At 41.0% G+C, this 19447-nt stretch overlaps 1 protein-coding gene across 1 annotated transcript; it reads right to left on the bottom strand.

Annotated features, from left to right (window-relative positions):
* Nucleotides 1-5516: 5516 nt before the first annotated feature.
* On the bottom strand, nucleotides 5517-11557 carry CBLN2 (cerebellin 2 precursor). Its single transcript, XM_067537435.1, has 3 exons — nucleotides 11219-11557; nucleotides 8499-8618; nucleotides 5517-8187 (listed from the first exon to the last, which is right to left on the bottom strand). Exons 1-3 carry the CDS (start codon nucleotides 11537-11539, stop codon nucleotides 7990-7992), a joined length of 639 nt encoding a protein of 212 aa, XP_067393536.1. The 5' UTR covers nucleotides 11540-11557; the 3' UTR covers nucleotides 5517-7989.
* Nucleotides 11558-19447: the final 7890 nt, after the last annotated feature.

The raw sequence follows: 19447 nt of genomic DNA on the forward strand, positions 1-19447 counted from the left end.
GACTTCTTCTGTGGACTTGCCCTTCAGTACCAATCACTGAGATATGGGAAGATATGAATTCTCCTCTTCCTGAGATCTGCTGTCACCACAGTCATGCATTTGGCAAAAACCCAGGAAACAAAAGACAGATCAAAAGGGAGCACGGTGTACTGATAGTGGTGTACCACAACAAGCAGGAGAATCCTCCTGTGGCTCAGGAAATTTGCTACACAAATGTCCTGAAGGTCCAGGGCAGCAAACCATTTGTTGTGATTTAGTGCAGGGAGGTTAGTTGCTTGGGTGACCATCCAGCAACTCATGCGTCTGGTGTATTTTGTTGAGGTCATGGAGGTCGAGAATAGTTTCATCCCTCCCTCAGGTTTAATACCAGGTGTAGAATCCCTATCCCTGATGCTGCACGGTAACTTCCTCTACAGCTCCCAAAGCCAGTAGAGACTGAACCTGCTCAAGAAGCAGTGTTTCTTGAGAGGGGTCTTTGAAGAGGGATGGGGTAAGAGAATGGGGAAGAGAGATGGAGAGGAACTATATGGCATAACTCAATGTGATGGTGCTTAGGACCCAGCTGTCTGTGGTAACTGAGTCCCAAACACTATAAAAAGAACCAGCCTATCCCTGAATGGGGGAACAGTGAGGAAGAGGTAACCATTGGATCGCTGCCATGGACACACAAGTCAAAATGGGTTCTGGATGCTGGGGGAGGAAGAGCTGACCGGCTAAATCCAGAACCCGAGGTCTTCGCCTATGGGATCTATGCCCTTTCCTAGGGTAGCCTGGCAACTTTACCAGAAAGGAGGACTGCCAGAAGCAGCATTGTGAGAGGTTTTGCTGCAGACTGCTCTAGTGGCATCTCTGTACAACTGGAGTAGAAACTCCCAAGGAACACAAAGGAGCTCAGGAATCCTTAAGAGTGAAAAGTCTCATCAGCCCTTTACAAAAACAAAACCTGTCCGTCAAAAGCTAAATCCTCAGTGGTCTGCTGCATGTAGAACACAATGCCCAAATTCTGTAGCCATGAGACCCTCCTCCTCATGATCACAGCTGATGCCATAATTCTGACCGAGGCATCCACCATATCCAGAGCTGACTGTAACGAAGTTTGGCTCTCATACTGCCTTCTGTAATGAATGCCTTAAACTCTTCCCTGAAGATTTCTGGCAACTTGCCTGCAAACTTAGATGTGGCTGTCCAATTAACAAAATCCTACTTGGAGAGCAATAACTGCTGATTCGCCATGTGCATCTACAAGGAAGAGGAGGTTTAACAGGATCAAAATATTTATCAGAACTCACTAATTCATGTACATTCCATTTTAATTGTCTTTGTTTTCTGTCCCTTATTAACCAGTTAGGGCTCAGTTCAACGAATGCTTTGGGTGCAGAACGGCAGCCTCATGTGTCTAGTGGATAGAACTTTGAAGCTGTGATTATTTGAATGCACAAGATGTCAAAAAATTATAAGTGAGAGGTTAAATGTTTCACTGGCAAACATTATTTAAAAATCTTCATCACAAGAGTGAGATATTTTATAAAGTCTACTTTAAAAAGAATCCAAAAATAGGAATTTCCCTCCAAATGAGACAGACAGAGGTGGCAGGTCTCAGGGATGATAAGATCTTGGGAAGAGAATGATGTAAATGTAATGCTGAGCTGTAGTACTAGGAAGTAGTGAAACCTTTGGAAAGAGGAAGGAGAATCTATGTTTTTATATCCAAATAAAGTTATTAGGGAAACTCTTTTTTAATAGATTGTCAAGATCAAGGGTACAGTTATTGTACTGAGCAAGATTATGATGATTAATGATAACACAATATTCTCCAGCAAGGTCAGGTTAGAGGATAAGGGACAGAGAAACTGTTTCTGACTGGCAGTTCCCAGGCAGATTCCTTTAGAAACCACCCTTAAAAAGATCCCAAGAAAGCTCTGCACTTAAAGATAAACAATTTGCTAGAGTAGAAATATTCTTTCCTATATAGATTGTCATGCACCAAATCCTATACTTACTATATGCACTTAGAAATGAATGCAGAATTATTGACCCTTTTCCTAGAGCACAAAGATGAAAGTTGAGAGTCTGTGTATGGCGGGGGGATGGGGAGAGATGGTGATCCCTCTCATCCCGTCCCCCATGAATGCACAATAGGATTCTGTATTTTTGTTTTGGACATGTGACATACAAAGTGCATAGCTATGTAGAAAATGTACAGGGGAAAGAAAGGAAGATATCAGGGGTCTACTGCAGCTTCTAAACAAGCAAACATGATAAATATATTTTCCCTTTAACATTGATGTGTACCACCTACTTTCCAACCAATGCCAATCGATTAAGGACAGAAAGAATCTTCAATTTGTGAGAGCTCCATGTCTGGTGTTTTACAGCAGTTCTCAGGATGCATTACACAGCACAGAGGAGTTCATACATCACAGGAGCTTTAACAGAACTGGAGGTTCTTGAGAGCACAGGACGTTTTTATTATTAACTCTGAGCTTCATTTCATCTTAAACACTACCTAAAGAGCGGCAGCTCTCTGAACTTATATCTATAAAATTCTTTGCAATGATATTTCTCCATGTACCTTCAGATGTAGATATTAACATACAGTACCTATAGATTTACAGTAGCTATTGCTAAAATGACAGAAAATCTTTTCAGTTAATACTTAATTGAAATGAAGGACAAGGTACATAAGAAAATGCCTCTATTTGTACCTCTCTCTCTTTCTCTTGCTCAATATATGGTACGCACATCACACACACACACACAAAAGGATCCATTAGATTAATGACAGTCAACTCCATTATGCCTAGTGTAGTGATAGCAGCTATATATAAATACGAGAGGTTTTATTTCTGCATAGTCATTGTAATAGGCACACTGAATGAGATCCTTTCAATAAAGCACACAAGATGTTTCAACATAACTTCTTTTAACTTGTTTTTAACATTCTCATGTTTAAAGATTACACTGATCATTATTATAGTGGGAGCGGCACCAGTCACTATCATTAACGTCGCTGCCTTAACTCTGGTTAGTGCTTAACTATGCCACCTTTCTATTGATGCAGATTTTTCTATTATTTATTGTATTTGTAATTCATATTAATTGTTAATTGTATTGCAGTATCTCACTAGGCCACTATTTACATTATGTGCAGCATATAATCTGTAGATTTGTTAGAAAATTATAACATGTAACATAAATTTTAATTATGAGGCAATTACTATTTCTTGCTCATTTAAAATTAGAAGAAAATTAGATTATTGACACAGAATACATTTAGTGTTAACCTAGACACAGGAGTTTGCCATCTTAATTATTTTATTCCTGAGGAGTACTTGGGGGTTCACTGAATTAATTTGATTTATTTTGTCATTGAGAGAAATATATGTGAACTCCAACATACCACATATTTTCATGGTAAAGTTCAGCAACGTACGAAATAAACATAATGACTTCATTTTGGATGGCACTGATAAGGTCTAACAGAAAAATAAAAGCAGCTCTATACTTTTTAAAGTTATATAAACCCAGAAATGTGTTCATTTTGAAGATGGATTTATAACAATGAGTTAAAGCAGTTTCTCTGGTACTTGAGTGGCATAGGCAGGGTTATGATCAATAATGTAACACTTTTAAATTGTAAATTGTAGCCCTCAGCAGCTAGGGGTTCCCACTGAAATCAATAGGTATATTGCCATTGATTTTTAAAGTAAGCAGGATCAGAGCCCCTGACAAAAGTCTGGACTTCCCCAATTCAGGCCCAATGTGCCTACCTTATTCATGCAAATAGTCCCATATATATATATATATCAATAAAATTACTCATATGAATAAGGAAAGCAGGACTGGCCTTTTAATTCTGAATGTAACGTATTTATTTTGCTAAGAAAGCAGACTTTCATTTTGCTGATACTTGATTATAAAAACATCAAATCAAAGAATCCCCTATGTTAAGGACAACCAGCCATTCTGTGCATAATTGTGTCTGTGATGTACTTTTCTCTCTCACACACAGAAGTTGGTCCAATTAAAGATATTATCTCATCCACCTTCATCCCGGGAGTTTATAACACAATGTGACATGATCTTTTTAACAGGTAGGCACTGCTCATAAAGTGACGTTTCAGTCATTCTGATAGATGAGACTGCATAACCAAACCGAACAAGAGTCTAGTCTATCAAAAATATTATATTTAGCTGTAGACTTGTTCATTAAACAAAGACCTTCACTTATTGGGCCAAATACAACACCAGAGCCAATGGGAGTCACACTTCTTTATGCAAGGTCTGAAAGTGGTCCCAATACATAGAAATGCAAATTGTCTCATGGACGTGCACTGTACCTTTAAAATATATATAGTAAACATTATTTTAATAGCCTTTATATTGACAAATCATTGCTCATGAAAATGGTAGAGCCAGCTCATTGATGATGCTGTTTTTTAAGGCTATCATATACTTTGCCAATTTGGTCAAGTGTAAATAGAAGCTTCTCCAATAGAAACTGGATTTTCCCTTTAAAAGCAGAAAAGATAAAACTGACAAACATAATGTTACTCGTGAACAATTCTTTGATTTGTTTTTTTGGTTGGTCGGTTGGCTGGTTGGTTGGTTGGTTGGGGGAATGGTTTCTGCATAAACAGGTCAATCCACAAGGTGCTGACCACTCCGGAGAGATGCTTAACTCCCACTGCTTTCAATAGTAGTTGAGGGCACACAGCACCTTGAACTAAAACGGTCAAACTCTGCTTGTACTTGTCACTAAAGGAACTGAACAAGGTACACTGACATTATTTCTCTTTTCCTAATGCAGCTCCTGGCTTCTGTCATCTGAAGGGCACCACTGTAGAAAAACAGGGAGCTTAAGCTTTCCTACCTGTCCTGTCTCACACTTTCTTAGATCCTCTTGTTGGTCAATATTCCTGTTATGATCCCATTCTTCTGCTCCCGTAGGGAGTATGTTTACATTTATTAACCCTCACACCCCTTGTCAACATAAAATTTACACAGTCATTTATGCCAACCTTAAATTGTATCCGATTAAATTAGGTTATTTTCATCAATCACTATTAAATTAAATTTACTGTCAATTACTACTATATTAGGAGGCTGTATTTAGAAGTTTGGGGTTTGTTTGTTTTTTGTTGTTGAGTTCCACAATGTATGTCTCATCTCTCAGATACAGATATTGAGATATTCCAGTTCTCATTGATGCACCCATTGACTTCAATGAAAGCCAAACTGGGACCTCTACAAACTCAGAAACCAGCTTAATAAAATAGAGGGGGCAGAAAGCCAACAGCTTCAGAGAATTCTCTGGGAAGAGGAAAAACTTCTCTCCATGTAGCTGGTGTGAAATCAGAACATGCTATTGAGTTTGCATTCAATTTAACATTTTATGTAACTTTTCTAACTCCATTCCTTAGTACCAGAGCAGAAACATGAGACTGGAAGGAAACAACAGAGAAATTAACAATAAATCAGAGACCAGATATCTCAGAGACAGATTGAAAGCATGATTTATCCATTATTTGTAAATAAACGGACAAGGTAGAGGTGATGTACTTAAAGGAAAAGAGGAGATTCCACTGCAAATTCTGCAATCACAGTGGCCCAAGTAACTTATCAAAATATCTCTAGTTTTGAGGAAGGGGTCCTTTTCTTAACTAGAATCTCTTGGCTGAGGGAGGAATCAGGGTTTGATCACACTCACTCTATTCACATGAATAACCACACTGAGGTCAACGGGACTACACACTTGAATATAGTAAAGATTTGGAAACAAGTCTGAGAGGATCTCTCAGAAACTCTAAACTCAATACCTTTTTCCCACTGCAATGTCTACTTGTTAAAAGGACTCTGTCAGGTCTTTTATACCCAAAAATTAGATAAAAGAAACAAATGGGTTTTACAGTATCTACTTTTTTTATAAAATTGTTTTATTTCTTTTATTTTAATTGAAACAGCTTTCCCCTCGATTTAAACATTCCCCTGAAGTTTGTAACCAAATCATTGCAACAGTGTGCCAGTGCATGAGAACCAGAAAGTGTAACTGACTAAAACCAAAAATGAAACTGTTGAGTCCTTTTTCCTTAGCCAAGCTATGTGAAGTGCCCAAAGTAAACAAACAACATAAATGGTGAAAATACAGTCCATTTTTAAACTTCTTTGTTTTAATAATCTGAGGTATTAGAGCAACATAGATAAGGTTTGTTTGTTTGTTTAAAGTATATGATTTTTTTAAAATGGGCAGTGTCCTTTTAATGATAAATTTACAGTGAAAACAACATGGCTACCATAATTGTGAAATGCACTATGTCCACCATTAACTAATGTCTTTGTATTATATTAGTTTGTAGCAGGGTAAGAGGGGAGAGAATCTGACAAAATATAAAAATTCAATACTCAAATTGTTTACTGACTTAATAGCAAGACAAATAAAAAAAATCCCTCCAATGGGCTCAACGAGCAAGAACTGCAGTATTTCCTAAGTGCACAATTTAATACTCTGACCTTTATATAGAAGTGAAAAAGCAAGATGGACATCAAACCCATTTATTCTGAATCTTAAGTTAGTCAGCATTTTGGTTACATTGACGCAAAAAGGATGAATTTGAATTCAACCTGAGATTTCGTCTTTTATCATTTGGAATCAATGACTTTTCCTGGCATACAGTACTGGATGGAGACTGCACCCAGATCTCTTTGGACCCCATGTATTAAGAGGAGAAGCATATACAGTGCAGATAATTAATAAATAAATAAATAATGATATAATAATTTGTGGTGCATTTACTGATGATATATAAACCTTAAAGCAGTTTCACAGCCTCAGGCCTCTGACATCTCACTCCAATATGCTGTCAAAAATACTAGTGGTAACTGTTGATATACCTGATCCTGGCACGGAAAACAGGGATCTTCTTTTATTTAACTTGGAGAGAAAGGAATTTGGTCCATCATTTTTCAGTGCTCCCACAGACTGTACTCAAGCATTAATGAATAAATATAATAAATAAGTATCAGATAAAAGCACCAAAATACACTCAGGAATGCAAAGAAATTATATATTTTAGGGTCTGGTCAGATAAGATATTCAAAGCCTCTGTTGCGGCTTCTAGAAATGTCAGGATAATTCACAAATGTCAGTTCCTTTACTGATTTGGGATTATAACTCTAGGATCATGTAGCTCTTCTCTAAATGCATCTGTAAAAGATCATTTGAAAATTGCAGATAGAATTGTTCGTTGGTTAGTTTTTCTTGGAGCTACAAATTATATATGTACTTTGTTTTGTCTTATTGATCAATCTAGCTTACAATTTTTAGCACAATAAAAATCAGAAAACAAAAAAAAATCGTTGATGAAAAAAACATGAACAACACAAAATGAAATAGGTTCCAATCGTGCAAATTTTGCTTCACTGGATAAAGCACTTCTTGACATAAAAATGTCCAGAATTTCCCCTCCCCCAGAAAATACAGGACTGAGACTGAAGCCATTTTTTTCTTTTCTTTTTTTTTTTTTTTCTTAAGGCTATACAACACAAAGAAAAAAGCATTGAAAAAACACTTCATCAGGTGGTGGATTCTTCTGGCTCTGGAGTGAGCCTTTGACAAGTGGTTGTGTGGTCCAAATTACTTGTCTCATCAGGACAACAACGACAACAGAAAGAAAGAAAGAAAGAAAAAAGTCAATGATCCCAACAATAAAATCCGAAATTGACTTTACAATCACAGGTACAAATTGCTCAGGTCGATAATTTTCATTTCTCCTAAAGATCACTGTCGTCTAAAACTAATTAGAGGCGCAGGTTTCCCGAGGAATTGTCAATATTCAAAGCAAATATTGGAGTTTAGAAGGTTATCATTCTTCTACCATGACAGTCTGACTGAGTGGTTGGAAATATTGTCATGTTCTGCCAAGTTCAGGATGTCATTAATGACTGAATCCTTGTTCTAGCTCAAGAATCTGGCTCCTTGTTGGCCTTCCTTTATAGTGGAAAGACTAAGAAGCCAGAAAAGGTCGAGTATTTCCACCCTCCCATGAGGTTACCCCTTTCCAGTTTGAGATGCACTTTGTCTTCTCTCTCCATGTGGAGCAAGACTCCATTGCTGGCTGCTTCTCTGGTGACATCCTGATCTCCTGCAAAAGCTGAAATCACTGGGTAGCCATTTTGCATTAAACTTACCTAAAATGCAAAGAGAAAGAAGCTGAGTTTTCTCAATATTAAGTAACTTTTTGCATCTGCACTTCATTAACCTTTCACACTCAAAAGCAACAGGTTTGAGCTAATCTAAAAGCAATCAATAATTATTCTTATTTCATTCCATCATTTTATACAGCAGAAAAAATGTCCACTTAAACAAACAGTAAATGTATCAATTCTTCACTTTTTTTTGTTTTAATATATACTAATTAGTGCTTATACCTCCAAATTTTAAAAGCAAAGAGAGTACAGGAATGAAGAAACTTCTATAGAGTGTCTAAATTACTACCCACCTGGATAGTTTGTCTGTTGTAGACTTTGACGACATGAAAACTGAAACTATAAATCCCTTTTCTTGGTGCTACAAATATACTGGAAGCAAGATCAAAATGGTTGCCAATATTAACTAATACCTGGAAGGTAAACAAACAAAGACAAATCAGTTAAGCGCCAGTAAAAATTCTGCATCAGGCTTTATATAGGTCATGAAGCTATTTGAAATGGTAATGGCAATACAATGAAAATATATTGCAGGGGAAAGGAGTCAGTTTCCAAGGTGTTTAAAAAGGATTGTAAAGCCATTTATTAATACAGTGATGAACTCAAAACCCGTTAGACAGAGTGAAAACGCCACAGTCTATAGGAGGGGAAGGCACATTATTACTGACAGAGAGAAGGGATAATAACTGTCAAATGAATATGCAATGGATTTTTATATGATACTTTTGAAACTAATTACGCCCCCAAGTTTAACGTGTTAAACAAATATGGAACAAAATAGGACTTAAACATGTTTCAGCTGAGTGGAGTGATGGAGGCATTATATATCATTTCTGCCAATTCAGTCCTCTCTTTCCCTCTGGAGGGTTGGTACTAATTAGAACAGACTTGAATTCAAGTAAGTGGGATGCATTATATCCACAGGAAGAAGCTCTGGCCATCTCAGAACCTGGAGTAAGGAATAGTGAGGACTATTGCAAGTGAATGCACTCATACCATTAGAATGATGTAAAGTGACCTTCTAAGCCAAGTTAATGTAGCCAAATCATTTTACCAAGTCGAAAGGGATGGGGAGAAATCTATGGGAAGAAAATGTTCCGGGTTTGTTACTGTTTTTTTTTTTTTTTTTTCAGAATGCCCCCAATTTTACAAATTTAACAGTTTTCTGTATTTTATAATTAAGTGCAAATCACATTCCAATAAAGAAAAGTGAGTTGACCCAAATATCTAACAAAATACCAACATCCACCTGGCCATTGCAAGAGAGGCCCACTCCTGCTTCCACTGAAGTTAATGATGAAACTTGCATTGAAGTCAATGGGATCAGGATCGGGCCCCAGTTCTTCTGTCCAGTCTCCTCTCTCAGAAATCTAGTTACAAACTGTTTAGATGTTTTAACTGTATAGTGAAAGGTATAGTGAAAGTATCCAGGTTTCATTGTCTATAACTAGGCAAGTAGTAAAATTGAATCTTTCCAAGTTCAGTTGAGAAAAGCTGTTGAAATAACATAAAGCCAGGCAGATTAGACAACCCAAAGCAAAACACAGCTGTGAACCTGGCTGAATATTTCACAAGAGGTTCCCAAATGTCTTTCTTGTTCTCCATCCCCACCACGACTCTATCCAGTCTGTCTGGAAATGTTCTCTGGATTCCCATTTCCTGTGCTTGTTAAACTGAGATAGTCATTTTAAGGGGGAAAGGGTAAAAACAACAACAACAACATTCAGAGTCCTTATAAAGCCAAGCCCTTTCCTTCCCATTTTCCTTTATTTCTCAACCTTTATTTCTTTTTCAGGTGATCCCAGACCAGGTGTTTTTGTATTTGAGGGGTTGAGATGATGAAGGGAAGAGGGAAGAAGGATGCGGCCAGTGGGCACATAAAACACAGGTTTTCTCTACTTTCAGTATTTTCTATCCGACTATTAGATTTACAGGCTGCAATCCTTGTTTCACCTTTTTTTCTGAACTGAAATTATGTATAAAATTAAAAAGCAACCCCTTTAAAAAAATCAAAACCCTCATTTGTCCCAATGAAGTAAAAATAAATAAACAAACACAACCAAAAAAAAAAAAAAAGGAAAATAGCTTCATTACTGTGAAAACTTGGAGATGAAGTTACATGAACAAACATATGAAATATACTATACGTATAGAAATCTCTCATATTATGGAGCCATGATCGAGAGTCCTTAGTTAAACTGCAACTCATGTGGATAGATTTTTGGGGGGGCTGTTTTTCTTAAGGTGCTAACTAGTTCTAGATACATATGCGACAGAATAAATAACTTTGCAGATCAAAACTCAACATGTTCATTAATCAAACTAGCTCGCCTCAGTTCCAGTTGCAGCAATAAAATCGGGTAATCCTGCTAAAAGCTGAGGGATCCACACAGGAAAGATGCGAATGAGCGAATACAGTATTACTATTCTGCGCTATGAATAAGTCGTGCAAAATTAACCTACTCCTCCGCTACACATCGTTTGACTAGTGTGGTAACAGGAAACACCCTCCACCCAAGAGAGATGCCGTAACATTGCCAAATACATGGGGAATAGGCAGGTTCTCTGAAGTCCCCGGAGCCAGGGGTTTGCTTAACCGAACTCCGTCCTTCACAAGCCGCAGACCTGAGGTCTGGAGCTTCCACGCCCTCGCCCCTTTTCTCCCATCGGAAAATATTTGCTGAGCGCTTTGAGATCCTGGCCTGGAAGGCGCCATAGGAACGCGAAGCAGAAGCCCGCACCACAGGTCACCACCACCGAAAAGGCAAGCGCTTTGACAGCTCTGCCTCGGGAGGATGGCGTGGCTCAGCCAGCCACGCTTCCTGCGAACTCCAGGCGGCGGATGGGCCGTGGGCGAGGGCACCGCAGCAGGTGTATGGGAGAGGGGGCCGCCAGTGGGGAGGGTCTGGGCAGGGCAGGGGGTGGCCAGCGATGGGGAGGGGAGTGGGAGGGGGCGGGGAGGTGGAGCAGCAGCCCCAGGGGAGAGGGCGGGCTAGAGCAGGCGCTGGCTGACCTGGTCGAAGTAGATGGTCATGGTGCGGTTGCTCATCTCCGACGGTTCGTGGTTGGTGCTCCTGGTGGCCGAGAAGGCCACTTTGGCGCTGCCCGAGCGCACCGAGATCCCCAGGGAGGAGGTGATGGCCCCGTCCGCCGACGGGCTGGAGTCGCAAACCACCAAGCACTTGCCCTCCAGCACGATGGGCTCCGTGTCGTTCTGCGCCCGCACCGGGCAGCCGGCGGGCAGCAGCAGCAGCAGCAGAGCCAGCGCCGCCGCCAGGCAGGAGCAGCAGCCCGCCGGCCCCGGCAGCGCCCCCCGCCGCCCTAGCCCCGGCATCTTCGGCAGGGGCCAGCAGCTGCTCCCGCTCGGGCGAGGCGCCGGCATCAGGGCGCAAGCGGGGGAGGAGGGGGACGGGGCGGGGGGCTGCGCCTGTCTCCTCCCCTGCGCGCTCTCTCTCGCTCTCCGGGGCAGCCGGCTGGGACTGGGGACTAGATCCGAGGACTCCTCCTCCAGGCAGGGCAAAGAGGCGTCCTTAAAGGGCGGGCGGCACACAGCCTGGCGGGGGGAAAGAGAGCAATCAGACAGAGCGGCAGGGGGAACCCCGAGACACGCCACCAGCGAGCCCAGCAACCCCCGGCAAGAGCACACCCACTTCCCGCCCTGGCGCGGTGTCACTACCTGGGCACAACAGGTCCAGGGGATGCCCAAGTGCCATGCCAGCTGTCTCCTCTTTCCCCGCCCCCCATAGGGTTGGGGAGGCTGCCCTCCACCCCGCAGTTTGCGGTGGCAAGGAAAAGCGCGCGGTAGCTGCAGTTGTTTTTTTTTTTTTTTTTGGGGGGGGGGGGGGTTCCCGCCCCACACTTTTTAGCCACAAAAGCCAGACGAAACCTACGGCCAGATCCGGAGCCGTGCTCCGGGCCCCCCCTTTTCGGAGCGCTGGTGGTTTGACTACCGCACCCCAGCGCGCCCGCCAGCCTGACTTCTCGCCACCGCCGCTACTGTGCCATGGACGCAGGGTCTGAGCTTCAGGCGGCTGGTCTCCGAAAGCCCCAGGAGCGCTTCACACACACACACACACACACACACACAAATACACACACACACACAATCTCTGCGCGCTTTCGGGGCTTGGATTTAAAAATTCACTTCAATTCCATTTCTTCAAAAAAACAAAAAAAAACAACGCCCCCCTCCCCAACCCCTTCCTACTGCAAAGCCTCGCCGCCGAGCCCCTTTTGCGGCAAAACTCCTCCTTCTTCTGAATTACTGGATAGGTAGGCGCCCCTTCCCACTTTTAATCTATGCCGCTGGCCCGGGGAGCGCTGAGCTGCGCGGTGCCGGTTTGAAATTGACCAGCTCATTACACTCTTGGGAGGGGAAAGAAACACTCCGAAATCCCCCCCATCCCCCCGCCCCCCCAATGGCATCCAGCTTCTTTGCGAGAAGTTGCATCTCAGCGACCCTCCCTCCGCCGCGCAAAGGCAGAGCGCAGCGCCGTGTCCCCCTCTCCCGCGAACCCCCAGCGTCCCCTGCTCTGCGCGGTCCACGCATCCTTCGAGTGGCGCAGACGGGGTCGGGGTATCGCTCGTTACCTGGTGGGTCCATGCTGGGAGCGCAGGGCTGGCGAGGCGGCAGTCCGTGAAGTTGTATTGCTTAGAGAAAATGAGCTGAGACCGGGCTGGCGGAAAGAAAAGGAAGCAGGGCTCGCCTCATTCTCTCCCGCCCATTGCCAATAATCTCCCCCCCCCCCCCTTTCACACGCACACTGACACCCGTCACTGCCTCGCACACCAGGCTGCAGACCACGCTGGTAAAATCCCCGCCCGCCCGCCGCTGCCCTGCACGCACCCAGCAGCCCTGCCCTGCGTAGACTGTCCCAGCAGGGAGCGTCCTCTGTCCAGAGTCCCCGGCTGCTAACCCTCTGCAGCGGCAGCAGCAGCGAGCCGGACTGACACCAGAGCCACTCTCAGAGGAGAAAGAAAAACCAAGGGGATCAACTCCCCCCCGCCAGGAGAAACCAGCTCCCCGTTGAAAGACCTGCCCCAGCAATAGAGGGAGGCCTTCCGATGATCTCTCATTTGCTTGGAAAGCCCGTGCCCCGGCTCGGTTGTACCGGCAAGAGGTGAGGGCGATGGTTGGCAGCCAGCGTGAAATAATCGTGCATATCAATCACGGCAAGCAATGCCTATTGGCAGGTGGTGACTTAAATATAGCGCTGAGAGGGCTTCGGTTTCAGCCCTGGGCGCAGCCCAAAGAAGTGCGAGCCCACGGGGCTTCTGTCTCGGTCCCTTTAAAGCTTGTTCTTCGCTCAGCCACTAGCTCTTCATTTATTACAGTGCTGATTCCTGCGCCCTGGCATCCCATGGACACACACCCAGCCGGAGCGCAGCTGCTTCTGGAAATAGGCTACCCGGCACGCCAACAGCGGTTGCAGAGCGCCACCTAGCGTCGCCGGGTGATGCCAGTCTTGGCGCTGGGATGCCCTCCTGATTGAGGGGCAGGGGGTGCGGTGGACTGGTTGCGTTAGAAAGAGCAGCAGCAGCAACTCGGCAATTCCGGGGGGAGGGAGAAAAAGAAAAACAGGGCAGAGCAATAACCATTAAATTAAGTTCTCTCCTTCCCTTTCCCCCAGTGCGGTCTGGGAGGCCGGCGTTTGCAGAGCCTTACGGCTTCACAAAGCCAACACTGCCATGATGATGTATGTTGCAGTCAAAGTTATCATCAGTTATTACAGGCTGCAAAATATTCGCACATCTCCGTGCTGCTATGAAGGGGTTATGGCTGAAACTAGGTAGAGCAAACTAGGTAGGAAAGCTTTAAAGATGACCCCTCCTGCTAAAGCAACATTTAAAAATATGATTTTTTTTCCAAATTATTTTTTTTAGTTACAGCTTGACCTTTTTCTAAAATCCCACTACTCAGATTTCGGCATAGGAAAGTAACATATCAGAAAACTTTACATAAGTCTAATTAATAACTGTTAACTGGCTAATGCTCCCCAGTAGGGTAAAATTTACAGCTACATATCAATGACAAAATTCTCCTCTTCAAAATGAATGGGGAGTATTCAGCTTCAATCTTCTAATTTCACCAGGCATGGGGAGCTTTTAAAGATGTCTGTGTGATAGTTTGCATCCAGAAATTAACTCTGCCCTCAAATCACAACTAAGCAAAGTTCCAGGAATTCCAAACATATAAATTGTTGTCACAAATGAAAATGTTATACTAAATCTGAAATTAAATGACTTGATTGGATAGTCTTCCTTTTGTGGGTGGGGTGGCAGGGGGCAATGAAACTAGGAAGCTGAAAAATATACAACATTAGCAAATATCAGAAACCCAAAGCAAGGGCCAGATTGAGGCCTTAAGGCAATTATCAATGTTGTGGGAGGGTATGGAAAGGGCCACCCCATTTGTAATTCTTCCAAGGATGTCCTTCTAAACCACAACTACCCACCACACACTGGCCTAGTTCTGGTGGGCAGTTATGATATATATTGTGATAGTGTTTCAGGAGCCCAGTCATAGATCAGAACTTCCTTGTACACTGTATAAACACAGAACCAAGGGAGTCTCTGTCCCAAGGACCTTACAAACTAAGTTGATTACTTATTAAATTGGGGAGCAGTGCCATGTCACTGTCCTTGCTCCACCCGTCCCTGCTCCTGCAGTTATTCCCTTTGCATGTGGGCATAAGGGTGAGAGACTCCTGATGCCCTTTTTTTTTCCATTTGCACTTGCACAAAGATAGCTACAATCTGACCTGTGATTTCTAGCTGAATTCCCTCATTTTAAAAATAGTTCATAATACTACCTGACTCTTACATAGCACTTTTTATCAGTAGGTATCAAAGCACTTTACAAAGGAGGTCAGTACCATTAACCATTTCTAGTTATAGCATCACCCAGTAGAAGCTCTTTCAGCATAAAAGTGAATGAAGAACACGAGAATAAGAACATGTTTTCTTTTTGGCCAGATATTTAATTATATAATTTTGGAAGTAATCATTAGAAAACAGTGCTCTGAATATAAAGATGTTTCTAATTAAATGTTATCTTGACTCAGATGAACATACAATCTGTATGGAGATCAATGGCTGACCTCAGCACTTTCCCAGTTTTTTTCTTTTGTAAGTGGTAATGCTGAATTTTTAAAATTTGAAATGGAGAGCCCAAAGCAAATGTAGTTCACTGAATTATGGAGTGAAAGCAGAAAGTGTTCTTTAAAATACATAAATACAAAATAAAATTGATAGATTTAATTTCAGAACTTTGAGTGGGTTTTTTTTTCCTCTGTTAATTTGCTCATGAAAGGTGCCAACTTGATGACCCTATAAATTTAGATCCTCTCCATATGCACACAGGTAGAGCACTGACAGCAGCAGTGTAAATTCCCTCACATCTTTTCTGTCAACAATATGCCTCTTCCCTGGTCTGGAGGGTCCCCCTTGAAAGGGAACTCTCTCAAACTCATTGACTGCTCTGCTAGGAGTGCCAGCAAAGCAGTCAGTTTCAGGTGCGATGATGGTTTTTGTGATGTGGGCAAGTGTCTACTAGAAATTGAACTGAGACCACTAATGCAGTGGTAGACATTTTTTTTAAGTCAGTACCAGCCTGGGTTCAATTTAAACCAGTGATCTAAAGGTAAAAGACTCCTCACCTTATCTGCTGAGTCATCCAATCTTCAAGTAGTAAGAGTTCTTGATCAATAACTCCAAAATGTTTCACATCCGTTAGTCTTAACAAAATGTGCCACTAGCTGCCAACAGAAAATAAGTTGGAAACATAAATATCATGTTTTGAAATTATTTTAGTAATTTAAATGTAAAGTTCTGGTGTTACAGAGAGGGACAGACATATCAGCCACAGGAAAATAGAAAAAATAAAAAAGTCCCTTTCAGGTGAATTCTTCTCCCCTGACATTGGGAGAAGCTTGTGGCAAGTACACAGAAGCTCTTTTCTGGTTGTCCATGGTGTGGAAGACTGTCATTTTCTTTGTTAAATTGTTCAATAGTTAGATTGCTAAATACAGAATCTTAATGGATTACATAGGCTTTGGAGGAGCGTTCAAGCCTAAGTCTTGTCATACTGGTGTAAATCAGGAGCAAACAGACTTACACTAACATCAGAATCAACATCTTTCTCTTTAGAAGCATAACACTGAAATCCAGTCTGTTGGTAAAGGAAGCCTGGTGATGTCACTAAACTATTATTTCTAACGAGAAACGATTTCACATCCTGCAAGTCACATTTATATCAACTGGAACTAAATCCTACTCCCCTTACTTGTGTGATTAGCCATTAACTTCATTTGGACTATTCTTGTAAGTGAAGGGTTCCAAGATCAAGCCTCAGTGGTCTATCCATCTATCAAGATCTATCCATCAGGGCAGGCTAGCTGGCTAGTAGTTACAGCAAAGAAAGAAAACAAAATCCCTGCCAATTAGGGTAAATAGCCTGCATCATATTTTTGGTAATTTATTACAGGAAAGATAAACGTTTATAAGAAGTAAATATCTAGTTCTCTGATAATGTAATACTTATATTTGTCTTTTTCAACATATAAATAACACAAACACTTTTTTTCCAGAAAAATTACTGTTAGGGAGCAGTCACTTTATCTGGCTTCCTGAGTCCCAATGCCCTGCACAGCAATCCTAGCATGTTGTGTTTCCTTCTGAGATGGAGGACACCACCATGGATGTTTCTGAAGCTTCAGACCTCAAGTTCAAGGTGACTTCTTCCTGGAGAAGTTATGCCCTTTTATGAAGTCATGTAAAGGTTTGTCTTCACATGGAAAATCACATTTGATCATTTTTAAAAAAATGCCTAAGTAAGATTTTTGCTGAGTAAAAAAAACGTTTTAAAAATCTTTATCAACAGGCATGGAAATGTCTTCCTTTAGAATTGCAGTAAAAATCCAAATTGGTGGTCAGTTTTGAAGCTTGAAATCTTCTTTTAATCCAAAAAGTCCCTAATACTTTTCTAAATTGAAGAAATTAATAAAATGGAAGAAATTAATAAAAATACACCATACAATACATTAATTAAGCTGAGATCATCATTTGAACCCTTCTCTAAAGAAAACAACAGTGGAAAACAATGATAAGACTATAGAAACCTCTCAGGCATCTGATGAACTCATACACTATTTTAATGTCATTTTTTGTTATTGTTACAACATCAGAATTCCTTGATATGAGCATTATATATAGTGCCAACCTTCACAAGTACTTGAATAGTATTGACTTTCTTATATGCATGAGCTCATTGCAGGGTAGTGAAATTGTTACAGAGGTCACTCAACAGGACCATGTACAATTGCAGTTGGGCTGGAACGATTACGTTTTTATTGATAAATGTCAGCAAAGGTCAATTTCACTGTACACACACACACAAATTGATGAAAAAATATGTCCATCAATGATAATAGAAATGTACAGATAAGCAAAATAAGAAAAAATGCTGTGTGAGAACTTATTAGAGCTTGATTTAAGGATGCTAACTCCATATTCTGACATGCATTGTTGACCATTTGTGTTTTAAGCTTTGTATTTTAAAGGTTATAAAACTTTAATTTTTGAATCTCAATGTTTACTGTATGAAATAAATATTGTCTGATACCCCACCCATAATTTCCTACAACTGTGAAAAATTAAATAGATAAAAATAAAAAAGCTTAAAATCCATAATCTTATGCAACTGTGAAGTTTAAATTGATTAAAGATAGAAAAAAATACTCAAAAATAAACATCAATATTATCTGTCAAGATTATAAACAAAATAAAAATCAAATTCTGCCAAGTCTACCTTTAGTTAACTTTCCTTTAGTAATTCTTTTCTTCAGATGCTATAAAATGTATTTCAGTTGCTCTTGTACACTTCATCAATCAAATTCCACAGATGTGAAATACTGCAAAACCCCCTAATGATAGCATATCTATGAAATATGGTTATATTGTGATATTTGAATAGATTCTTATGACAGAAATTAACTATTATGCTACTCCCTCACATACTGTACCTGATATCTTGAACAAATTACAACTATAATGTACTAGTTATTACTTCAAAGGGATACCATCATATTCTGCTACACCATAGCCATTAGAGTTGAGGATCAGCTGTGAGGGGATTTAATATAATTCAATATACTAAGACTATTACAGTGGCGCATTATACTGAAACAGCTTGAGGTGTATGGTGGTAACTGAGAGCAAAGCTTGAGAAAATGTGTGTATGTCCTCATTCAGAATTTTCCTGTGATGTATTATTTATATTTTAAGGAATTCCAGACTTTAACAGGAAAAGGAAGCTTGGGTTTGATTTTATTTAAAATAGCATATTAAACAGTCATGCATATTTTCCCTCAGAAGATGCAGTTAATTAGTGAAAAAGAAAATATAGGGTAAATACTTTTTGATGTAATTGTATGGAGGCATTTGTTTTCTTTTCTCCAACTGACAAAATGATCAGTTATAGTCAGCTCATTTCGGCTATAAGATTGTTGTGGGAGCTAACTCAGCCAGGTCACCAATATAGCTGACTTTAGCTGATTTGCATATTACATTTCTAATGGCTGAATTTTCTATTGGCTTGTCCTGTGTTTAAATGGTTGTCTTGACTTCTCTGTGGAGCCTCTTGGCTAGACATGGTAGGTCTTGCTTACTTTGTACTGAATCAGATATTGTATACTCTTTGATTGTAACATGGAACTGAGAGCAAGGCCTGGGAATAAGGAACTCCTATGTTCTAACCCTGGGTCTAATATTAAACTCCTTATGAAGCCTTGGGCAAATATCAACACCTTGCCCTCAGTTTCCTCATCTGCCAAAATGGGATCTTTACAGGAGTGTTTATGAAATTAGTTCATTACAATTTGTAAAGCATTTTTAATATGTAAGGTACTGTATTTGTTGCCCCTCCCACCACAAGTATCCCGTTCTGATAGCAGTAGCATCCCTCTGCTGGGAGGAGCAGCTGTCCAGGGCCTTGCAGATCAGCTTCCCATTGGAGGAGAAATCAGTCGAACAGATTCTCAGTATATGCTAGTTGTAATTTGTTTTATTTATATATAAATCCCAACCTTTAAACAGAGATAGTCAAACAGCATGCAGAAAATCTCTTCTTTTAGGAATCTCTGCCCAACTCCAGGACCAATTCCCAAAGAGCAAATGTTCCTCAAGAATGGACTCTAATCAGAGACCAATGCAGAGAGCAAACTCTCCTGCTACTCTTCATAGA

This window comes from Emydura macquarii, unplaced genomic scaffold, assembly GCF_026122565.2.
Source record: "Emydura macquarii macquarii isolate MOO-44397 ecotype Brisbane River unplaced genomic scaffold, CSIRO-AGI_Emac_v2 contig_431, whole genome shotgun sequence".
NCBI lineage: Eukaryota > Metazoa > Chordata > Testudines > Chelidae > Emydura > Emydura macquarii.